Source organism: Podarcis cretensis (assembly GCF_951804945.1).
Source record: "Podarcis cretensis genome assembly, chromosome: 8".
NCBI classification, from domain to species: Eukaryota; Metazoa; Chordata; class Lepidosauria; order Squamata; family Lacertidae; genus Podarcis; species Podarcis cretensis.
In genome coordinates, this window is record NC_137177.1 from 68,432,124 (window position 1) to 68,443,574 (window position 11,451).

General features: G+C 48.8%; 1 protein-coding gene across 1 annotated transcript; it reads left to right on the top strand.

Annotated features, from left to right (window-relative positions):
- Positions 1-774: 774 nt before the first annotated feature.
- On the top strand, positions 775-11,128 carry AGMAT (agmatinase (putative)). The gene is made up of 7 exons (XM_079987062.1): positions 775-1,285; positions 4,154-4,356; positions 5,055-5,103; positions 5,398-5,593; positions 7,244-7,423; positions 8,162-8,246; positions 8,587-11,128. The coding sequence occupies exons 1-7, from the start codon at positions 810-812 to the stop codon at positions 8,658-8,660; spliced, it is 1,263 nt and encodes a 420-aa protein (XP_079843188.1). The 5' UTR covers positions 775-809; the 3' UTR covers positions 8,661-11,128.
- The last annotated feature ends 323 nt before the right edge of the window (positions 11,129-11,451 follow it).

The following is an 11,451-nucleotide window of genomic DNA, read 5'->3' on the forward strand; positions in this document are numbered from 1 at the left end:
AACAAGTCAAGTCCTTAAGGCCATTTCTTACTTAGACATGCAGACATTCCTTTGTCTACATGATTAAAAGGTGCAAGAGAGCCCTCCCATCTCTCTTTCCCTACTGAATTATTTGTTAAGGTTTTAAGGGTCAAAACCCAGAACAGTGCCTGGCAGTAGAATTCTTAAAAGGGCAGGAGCAGGAGATTTTGGGTTCTGTGCCAATGTCTTCCACCTCCCATCATTCCCATCACCTGCTGTCTAACCCTTTTGCATGTTGTCCGCTGCCAGTTCGAAGCGAGAATCCCTCTTAACAAGGGACGGTTCAGCATCAAGTCAGGGTTGGGAAGCTGCAGGCAGGATGGGGGCCAATGGGTGTGATTGCCCTATGTGGGCGACTTATTTTGCCTTCCTTAAAATAGGTTTAAAGGGCTTTCTGATCTATGGTCTGACAGCTTCTCTCTAAAGAACAAGGGATTGGTTCTTTTGGAGCGGCAGGGAATTTGCTAGAAAGACATAAAAGATCAGTAGATGCTGGCATAACCTTCCCCTCCTCTTAAAAAAAGGTGGTTGTGTTGCTGAACTTAAACAGCTCTTAAGCAACTAAGGCATTCTGGTGGAAATAAGTCATTAACTCTAAAACACACATACTGGGCATGGTAAAAATCACTCTCTCCCCTCTCCACCCTGGGGAAAAAAACCTTTTGAAATCCCAACTGGAAATGAGACAGTGCCATCTAGTGAAAAAAAAGTCTCACTGGCTTGTATCTCATTTGTGCCCTTTGAACCTGTCAAGGGAGGAGGCAGAGAGGCAGTCCCACTGGCTGTGCATGTTATGGGGGGAGTGTCTCTCCTGGAAACCTTTAAAGCTACCAGCTGTATCCTGTCTTGGGGGGTTCAGCATGGAGATCTTCTGTTCCTTGGGGCGCAAAGCCCTGTTGCAGAGGAAGGCGTGTCAAAGCAGCCTCGCCGTTGGCAAGCAGGTGTTCTGCAGAACGTTCCCGACAGGCACATGTCGCTCTCAGCAGCTCAGCAGCAACAGCAGGGCTAATCCAGGCTGGCCTGGCTCCCTGCCCAGAACTCCCTGTGGTTCCTTCTTTGAAAGTTTCTACACCGAGAGTTTTCTCCCTCGTCGCCTTCTCTCCAATGCCCGCTACAATGTGCCGCCCAGTGCAGAGTTTGTGGCCAGACCCGTGGGGGTCTGCTCCATGTTCAAGCTGCCCATCCGAAATTCAGCAGAGGGTCTGGATGTGGCTTTCGTGGGGGTCCCTCTTGACACGGGGACCTCCAACCGTCCTGGGGCCAGGTGAGTGGGTTTGCTTTGGGAAGGGAAGGGATTGAATGCTGCATCACAAACTAGGCTCTGGTGGAGGGAGGCCACACAGCGGTGCTATCAGGGTAGGACTTTGGGGGGCAGTCACCCAGGGTTCCCCTAATCTGCAGAATGAGCAGGAGGGTCCCCCAAAGTAGCAGAACTATCACACATTTTGATGCATTTGCATGACCATCGAAAGGGGCAAGGTTTCATAAGACCCATTAAAAACCAGAAATTGCCTAACTGCGTCAACAATCAAAGTTCAAAGTCCAGGCCTGGCTGAGAGTCTTAGCAGTGAAATGAAACCACCCTGGGGATGTTTCTCCAAAATTCTCCTTGGAGTTTGAACAACCTGGTCTCCGTGCTTTGGAAACAAAAGTGATGTGATGCATTGGGAAATCTTGTTATGTGTGGGTTTTTCTGAAAACATGAAGACGTTTGTACAGAGACTACACATACAGCAATGTGTGTGTGCACATGCGAAAGAAGGTGTTGGTATTGTGTTAGGTGCCCAGTGATGGGCCTCAAAAGTGAAATCGGGACTTCTCTGTTAAAAGACTTTGCCCCAGAGGTATTTTGAGCAGACCAAACCCCACCCTTCAATATCAAATTCTGATCCTCAGCCCTATTTGAAACTCATGCTTGAAATGGAATCAAATTGGCTTTCTTCTAATTTTCTTAGTGTTTTCCTAATGTAAAATCAGAATTACAACAAATCAACAATAAAATGAAGTTATAAAACATAAAATAGGAGCAGTACAGAGGTTGTATTTTCCTAATAAATACAGAGCAGATAATGTAGAAAAATAAAAGCAGCAAAACACGTGGTGAAAGCCAAATTATTCAGTTTGGTGGGGGGAAGAGAATTTTGTTTATATAGATTGGACACATAAATAAAATCTCACCAAACAGCGCAGAAATGTTCCGGTTCTTCCTTACCCTTAGAAATTGTAATTTGTGAGCTATTATCTCTGCAGTTGCCAGAGTCAGTCCACATGCTTTTGTACTACAATTAATCCTGTAGTGTCTTTCATTTCTGGGCCAAGTTAAGTTCCCACTGCAAGCAGGAAGAAGTTCCTTAGTTTGGAAAATCCTGTTTGACATCCTGCAAGTTCAAAGGGGCAAGTTGCATGAATTGGCTCTCAACGGCAAGGACCATCTCCTGAAGTGGAGCTGTTTCAGCTGCAGAGGCCCATGACAAGACAGGAGAAACCCAGCAAGCAGGATGCGCCCTAGGCGGACCTTCTGCCAGCCTCAGACCATGGGGAAGTCATATGTTCAACATTTCTCTGCAGGTGTGACAAATGAAGAACATTATACACAGAGAAACTACGGTTCTTTGACCTGCATAGCTCAACTGGTTAGCGTGTGGTGCTGAAGACGCCAAGGTTGCAGGTTCAAACCCCTCATACTCCTATGTTGCAGGGGGTTGGGCTGGATGATCCTTAGGGTCCCTTCCAACTCCACAATTCTATGATTCTATATAATAGTTTGTTGCAGCATAGCTAAATTTCCCTTCAGCAAAAGGGATTATCTATGATTCTGTATAACATATCCAAGTCTCCTGGGTATGATCTGAAATGTTTCCAGGCCACCTGACAATCACAGGCCGTTTCAGCCCAGGGGAGAGATTCAACCCCTCAGCCTTTCCAAGTGGACATGTGCTTTTAGATCAGTTTCCCAGCTGGTGTCTTGAATCCCTTTCAGCTGCCTTGGGATGCCTCCACCTGCCCAGGCCTCTTCAGAGATCTCATCCTGCAGCACCAATTTGCTTCGTTTCCCTCGGTGTGTGCCACGGAAACTTAAGTGAGCTGGGAAAGGTCTCTTCCTCCCATTGCTGGCCTCGTCCATCTTTGGGATGTGCAAATGCTTGTGTCATTTGATCAGGAAATAAGGCAGAACAGCCAGATTCATTTTTCTGACATTCACAAAACTCATCCAGCTCCAAGCTGAGTGTGGCGTGGGGCCATTGGCAGTGCTAGGCCTCATCTGAAAGCCTAAAAGGGCCCCCTCAGTGTGGCTTTTTCACGGGGGCACCATCGCCTTGTCTTGTGAAGGAAATGACCCAGAAGCCCAGTTCCAGGGCATCAAGGCTGCGAGCTTATCAGGGGCTTTAAGCAAGGGTGAGAGACCTGTTTCCCAGGCCTATCTGGTCTTCAGGACCCTCCCTGGCCACACACCTCACAAGCCTTGCTTTGCACCCTCCTTGAGTGTTTGGGCCCAGCTGAGATGTATCCTTTCCCTCTGAGAAAACCCTCTGCCTTACCTGGATGGAGGACAGAGTGCGGTGTGTGGGTGGGTGTGGGTATTGTTACCAGAGAACTGGCCATTGTGTATACCATCCCCCCTCTAATTCTAAGCCACATGCTCAAATTTCTGTTGTAGACCGCCTCTTTCTGTGACATGTGTATGACATTTTTTCGGTGGTCTTTGGTTAAGGCACCAGGCAATTCCTAAAGTCTTTGCAAGTTCTTGTACACCCTTGTTTCTAGGTCCTCACCTCCTATGAAGTAGGGTAGGGGGACAGAATAATAAAGATCTGCCTTGCTTTCATGGGATCTTGCCTCAACTCACTCATCTCTGATCGATTAAAAACTTGGGGGACTCTGGGTCCCTTAAAAGGGGAGTTAGGCTGTTAAAGGCAACCCCCCTATTTTCTGGCACAATGTGTGTGCAAAAACTAGGCTAGGTAAAAAGCACATTCATTGCCCCGCCTACATTTGTCTCTGGCCCCTCCCACCAGCAGTATGTGGCCCTCAAAAGGAATGCTAGGAAGTAATGCAGCTCTCAGGCTGCCAAAGGCTCCCTACAGGGAGGCTGAGCACTACAAAACACAGATGTTGCTTTTTTCCACCTCAGGTTTGGTCCTCGCCACATCCGGGCCGAGTCGTCATTGGTGAGATTATTTAATCCAAGCACGGGGGCAGATCCGTACCATTCTCTTGTAGCAGCTGACATCGGCGATGTGAATGTCAACCTGTATAACCTGAAGGATAGCTGCCGGCAAATCCGAGAGGCCTTTCAAAAGATAGTGGCACAGGGCTGTGTGCCCCTCACGCTGGGTAAGGATGGTGCCAAGCAGCCTGGGGTTGTGATAGCGCTGATCGCAAAGAGGCAGCTAAATTGGGGGTGCTGTGGTGCCCCTGGGCAATCTCCTGGTCAGTAGTATTTCAGAAATCTAATCACCATGTGTTGATGTGGCAAGGAGTCCCAAAGATCCCAAAGCCAAAAAAGAGATCAGAAACCCCCAAAAGTAGCACCTGCCAGCTGAACCAGCTGTCTCATTCTGCCTAAAGAACTAGATCGTATCCTGGCAACACCAAGGACAGAGCTTCCCAAACACATGCAATCTTAATATATGTACCGGCTAGGTACCCCTGACCATTAGGTCCAGTCGTGGTCAACTTTGGGGTTGCGGCGCTCATCTTGCTTTATTGGCCGAGGGAGCTGGCATACAGTTTCCGGGTCACGTGGCCAGCATGACTAAGCCGCTTCTGGCAAACCAGAGCAGCGCACGGAAACGCCGTTTACCTTCCCGCTGGAGCGGTACCTATTTATCTACTTGAACTTTGACGTGCTTTTGGACTGCTAGGTTGGCAGGAGCAGGGACCGAGCAACTGGAGCTCACCCCGTTGCGGGGATTCGAACCGCTGACCTTCTGATCAGCAAGTCCTAGTAGTTAAAGTAACATTAGAGAATGTATAGAAAGAAGAGGGAGAGGGCTCAATCTAACCATCAACCATATTATCTATCCTTGCAGGTGGAGACCACACAATCACGTATCCCATCTTGCAAGCCGTGGCAGAAAAGTGAGTCTAAATTTAGAAACGGCACCAATAGTGTCAGGCAGCTTCTGCCAACCCTGTGGGCAGAGGGTAGAGAGGGGCATAGGCTGTGCGTGTACAAACTAGCCTCCTGTACAAAAGGTGTGATTTGCATCCGCTGCTCCGCCCGCCTTTGTCTCAGGCCCCGCTCATCACCAGCATGCAGCCCCCGGCAGATGGGCATGTGGTCCTAAGGGTAGAAAAAAAGCTTTCCTGCCTTCCCTGTAGTGGTCAAGTCATGCCATCTTGTTCCCTTAGCATCTCTCCTTCCTTCTGCAGGCACGGCCCTGTGGGGCTGGTACATGTAGACGCCCACACGGACACCGGAGACAAAGCGTTGGGGGAGAAGATCTACCACGGGACGCCTTTCCGGCGCTGTGTGGACGAGGGACTCCTGGACTGCAAACGGGTTGTTCAGATTGGAATCAGGGGCTCCTCCTATACTCAGGACCCTTACAAGTATTGCCGAGACCAGGTAAGATGCCAGGAGCCAGCCAGCAGTAGATCACAGCGAACATGTTGGGAATTAGCTCTTTATTAGCAAAACAGGATCTGCACAGGCCTAATGAGCACAGCAGCTCATCCCCAGTAGGTCTTGCCCCCATGAAGCAGTTGCCAAGACTAAGGGTCCCTGCCTCCCCCCCAGCAGTTTATGTCTCCTCCTCTCCAGGGTTTTCCTCAAGCAATTAGAGACTGTGCCTGCATGCTCTCCTCTGCCCTTTTCATGCCTCTTCTGGTCCTGGGAGACCAGCAAGGAGGGGAGCTTGCTGTGGCCAGTGAGAGAGATGCCTGTGGCTCTACACAAGCCTGACCCATCTCTGCCTCTTGGCCTCTCCTGCTTCGGTTTCTGCCTCTTATTCTGGACTTCTCTCTGCCACAGATCTCCCTGTTCACCGAGTCCTGTTACCTCTTCAGCTTCCAACACCTTCTCTTCCCCGTCATCTTCCTCTTTTCCCTCTGACCACCTTCCCTTGTCCCATCACCAATTCCCGGGCTCTGAGCCTTCTTCTCTTGGTGGTCCCCCAGTCATACCTTGGGTTGAAGTAGCTTTGGGTTAAGCATTTTCGGGTTGTGCTCTGCGGCGACCCAGAAGTAACGGAGCGTGTTACTTCCGGGTTTCGCCGCTTGCACATGTGCAGACGCTCAAAATGATGTCACACACATGCACAGAAGCAGCAAATCACGACCTGTGCATGCGCAGATGTACAGACATGGGTTGCATTCGCTTCAGGATGCGACCGGGGTTCCGGAATGGATCCATTTCGCATCCAGAGGTACCACTGTACTACTCATGCCTAGCGTTACTCATTCGTTATTACGCACCTAAAAATAAATATACACTGCTTATTTATAACCCACCTTCCCTCCAGAGAGCTTCAGGTGCTCACAGGCTTTTAGCTCCCCATTTTGTCCTCACAACAACCTTGCAAGGTAGGTAAAGAGAGTGACTGGCTCAAGGTCACCCAGTGAGCTTCATGGCTGAGTAGTGGTTTGAAGCCTTGTCTCCCAGGTCTTAATCCAACACACTAACCCTTACCACACACAGGTTCTCTGTTTGAAATACAGTAAAAAAGAAAACCAGGCCTGCATACTCTGCGCATGCTGAAATATTTAAAAATCTGCACCCAGGCTACCCATATTCTGTACCCAGGAAGCCAGATTCTGCAACTTGGATAAATTGTGGGAGAACATGCACATTTTCTATCCTGCCTCCCGGATATCACTAATCACTAGACAATACAACCCCACCTTCAGGCATGGAGAAACTCACTTGGATTCTCCCTTTCAGCTTTCTAAAGTTCACCAGGCATTGCTCACACACTTTTAAGCCTATCTCGATAAGGACTAGAAACTTGAGCACTCTAGGATTTTAAGGAAACTGGTTTCTTCTGTATCAGTTCTCTGCATCTACACAGCCTTGTTTGCAGTCTTGAAAGGACAAGAAAATCAGGGGAAGCACCTTCCTCTGTTCCTTTTCATGGGAGAACACTTGTCAGGTGTCAGCTGTGGGGTCAGAGAGCAAATTTACACCTGCACAGCTGCAAAGCTAGATACCTTTTCGGTATGAGGGCCCTCTTTAGACCTGGGATTCTCCATTCCAAAGCTTTCGCCGGTGTTTTAACAGGGTTTCCGGGTGGTGCTAGCAGAAGACTGTTGGATGAAGTCGCTAGTCCCTTTGATGGCAGAGGTGAGGAAGCAGATGGGAGACAAGCCCGTTTATATCAGCTTCGACATCGATGGAATAGACCCTGCCTACGCCCCTGGCACTGGGACACCCGAGATCGCCGGCCTGACTCCTTCGCAGGTAAAATAAGTGTGCAGAAACTCAAGCAGTACAGGTCTAAGCAAGACGTTTGCTGCATTGCTTTGGCTTCTAGGGGGTCAAGCTTTGTCTGAAACAAAAGCGAGGCGCTTGTGGCCCTCCAGATATTGCTGGGCTGACAATTCCCATCATCCCTGATCCTTGGCTATGCTGCTTGGAGCTGAGTCCAGCGACACAGGAGGGCCATAGTAACTGCAGACTTTGCTTTACCTTCTTCTGACTCGGAGGTTACCAATTGCATCAGTCTGTTAGTTGCAGGCGTTTGTGCCCATTTTTCAATCTGGTTGGATCCCTGATAAGCAAAGACCAACTTCTGTAAAAGGGGCGAGGAATATTTTCCAGCAAAAGGGCCACATTCCCTCCTGGATAATCTCTTAGAGGCCATGTGCTGGTGGCAGACGCCACCAGAGTCAGAAGGGGATGAAGCAAACAACAAATATAAATCTTACCTTTGTAGGCAAGGAAGAGGCATTATCAAGGGTTAGCAGCATAGGCTAAACATTCCTGGAATGTGCAAAACAGGGGTAGAGGGGTGTGGCCTGACTATAGGGGGTGTGGCATAGACTGAAGAGACTCCCGAGGGCTGGAGAGAGGAGCTTGAAGGGCCGCATTCAGCTCCTGGGCCAGACTACAAAATGCATTTTCCCTCCACTCATTTAAGTCACTTAATTCTAGAGCCTCTCCCTGCCCTTGACCTGCCTTCTCTTGATTTTCAAACAGGCTCTGGAGATTATTCGCGGCTGCCAAGGTCTGAATATCGTTGGGGGCGACCTTGTTGAAGTGGCGCCGATGTATGATGCTTCCGGTAAGTGGTGTATCTTGGCATCTGCCACTTTAGCGACAATCTGAATGGGGGTACTTGATCCCCCCCAAAAATGTCAGGCTCCTGCTTGGGTCATCTTGACAAGAGCAATGTTTAAGCTCTGTGAAGTCCCTCTCGCAGCACATCCAAGAAAGTAAGACACTACAAGCCCCATTTTATGGACTGGAGAACTGAGGCTTAAGGGGGGGGACACCACAGCGGCTTCCTTCTCTGGCTACCCTGAAGGGTAGTCAGTCAGCTGATTGCTCTCTCCATAGCAGCCAAGGGTTGGAAGAAACAGCAAATTCCTTAATTTGGCTTTCTGCTCCTTTTGCTTACACAGGTAACACAGCACTCCTGGGAGCAAATCTGCTCTTTGAAATGCTGTGCGCCCTCCCACAAGTCAAGAGGACATAAACAGTTCCAGGGAAGCTTCCGATTCACGCTAAAGGCGCTCGTAATGCACAAGGACATCCTTGCAGGCCTGCAAAGAATCAGAAGGTTGCGTTTTTAACTTTGCTGGATCTGTGCAACTCTCTGCCTGCTACCAGACCCTTTCCTGACATCTACAGCAATAACCAGGCCAGCTGAAAATGTGCAGGGTTGACATAATGGGACACTGCTCACCAGCAAACGCAAGTTCTGGGAATCTTTGGTTTTGTGGGGAAATTAAGTTGCTAGTCCACATTACTGCTGGAAGAAAATCCAAAAAATGAAGCACAGGACACAGCCACCCAATACCTAAGAGCACCTGGCAATGTCAGCCAAGTCCCAGCCTTTCACCAAGAGCATAGTAGTTTGCATAAAAGGCACATGCAAATAAATGAATGTACAAATTATAAAGAGCGCCGGATGAGAACATATCCCTGGGAGCCTCAGAGCCAAGATGGGATAGCCAATGGGGTGCCCTCCGTATGTTTCTAAACTGCAGCTCCCAACATCCCTGATGGGAGTCCAATCACATCGCAAGGTCACCATTCTTCTCCTGCTCTGCTACATCAAAACAGGGGTCCATGTAATCCACATAGTCCTCTCTCCTTTGGCAGCCATCCAGACACCTTCAGTGAGTCCACGAGCAGGGCGTGAAGGCAACAGCCTCCTCTGTTCTTTGTCCCAAAGTTAACTGGTATTTGCAGGTATACTGCCTCTGAACTTGGAGGTTCTATTTAGACCTCTCCATCGTAATCTCCTGTTAAAGCCATCTGAGCAGCCACATCTTGTGTCTGTGAGTTCCACAAATTCAGTTCTACATTGTGTGAAGGGCAGGGGAGGGGGCAGGGGAGGGTAGAGAGAAAGGGAAGAGAGAAAACCCCAGGAAGGTCTCCCACAAAAGGCACCGAACTCAATCCAATGCCATGGAAATTTAACAGTGTGAGAGTTGGCTCCAAATTGCACTGTGCCGCCACCATTAATTTATCATCAAGAGTCACTTGGAAGCACCAAACCGTATTCTGAACACACATTAAAATAGTTTTATTTCAGTTGCAGATTCTGTAAGAGTCTTAAAGCAAAACCAAAATAAAATTAGGGCCTGTTCACAAATACAAAAAAAAAGACAATTTGCCCAATAAATTATTTATTCCCCACCCACCCAACCCAAGAGTATCAAAAGTGCAAAATGTTCAGCTTTCTTTTCAAACCAATCCCTCCACCTGGGCTGGATTATTCATATCAGTTCCTGACAAACATTTCTACAGAACACAGAAGACAAAATGGCCGTCACAGGGAGGCTGGGGTGGGGGGAACCAAACACATTGAACGTCAAAGGAAAAGTCGACAACGCACAGGAGGATTGGACAATATGCTATCACTTCCCTGCTAAAGGCATTAAGCTTCAGGTTCTAGGAAGTTTGAATAAGAAAGGCTTTGTATGGTTGTGTCTGTGCATCGTAGGGAGTCCTAAACCATGGTTTACGGTGCACGAGCAAATCACACCCTTCCCGCTTATGCCTTGGAGGAAACAAAGTGCGACCCTTGATTTAGCGTTGGATCGTGGTTTGCTTGGCTCCATCACACCACAAGAAGTAGGGCAAGAACAGATCTCGGCTGTGAATTGTGGTCTGCCTTCCCCTGCTGCGAGTTGGAAGGGGCAAAACGGGCGCAGTTTTGCTCGTGTGCCGTCAAGACACGGTTTGCGGCTCACTGTCACGTTTGAGAACCAACAAGCAGGCAGTGGAAGCATTCTTCTCCCAAAAGCTCTGAGAGAAGGTTGTCAATTCTATAGCAATTTCTGTTAATGGGATTATTGGATTAAATTTAGTTAGCAGAAGGTACCTGGGTCTTTTGGCAAAGGAGAGGCCTGGGCTTAGCGTTACGGGTGGCGAAGTTCTCTGCGTGGTCCTCAAAGCCGATGACAATTGCACACAGACGCTAAATTCAGCATCAACAAAAGAGGGGAGCCTTGTATGAATTTGGCACCCATGCAATTGCACTGAGTTGAGGATTGCCCCCTTCATACAAGAGCCAAGCTGCGTGGGAGAGGAAGGAGTGATACACCCAGTCATGTTTTAAAACTGGGCTACAAGAGCTACCGTTGACCACTGATTCACCAGCTGTAGTTGCTGGGACACTTGTTGTCCAAGGCCAACTGCAGAATGATAGATGGCAGGAAAAAGCTAGGGCGTCCTCCCCACCCCAGCTTCTAAACCCCGCAGCATTCTGAACTCCCACTGAGGATGCAGAGCTCATTTTGAGGGCTCCACCCTCTACTTTTCCCCTGGACCTTCTTCTACCTAGAAAGCTCCACCAACTGCATGCGAAGGTGTTCCTGTGAAACCCGAGAATGGGCAAAGCTTTCCCTGTTATTGGAACCTGGCAGTATATTAATTCTTATCCCAGTGCTATTTGTTACAAAGAACACATCATTAAAACAGTGCTGATTTCTTTGCCAGCACACCCTACGTATTTCTTAAATCGCTCGCTGAGGCACACAAGTTCATTTGCCCTCAAAGGGACAAGGCAGCTTCCGATTATCTGCTCGGCGGCAGCTGCTTAATCCTCTTCTCAATCATTCGTTTCCGGATGTTCCCGGAGGGGATCCTTACGGAGGAGCTGACGACAGTTCAAAATGTCCCCCAGAAGCTCCGCTTAAAGGCACCTTGCACCGAAATCCCTGACGGTTGTCAGTAGGATCTCTCTGACCTACTTCCGTGGAAACCCGACGCTCTTGCAGAGGCCGTCCTGAAGCACTTTACCAAAATGGGCAGCA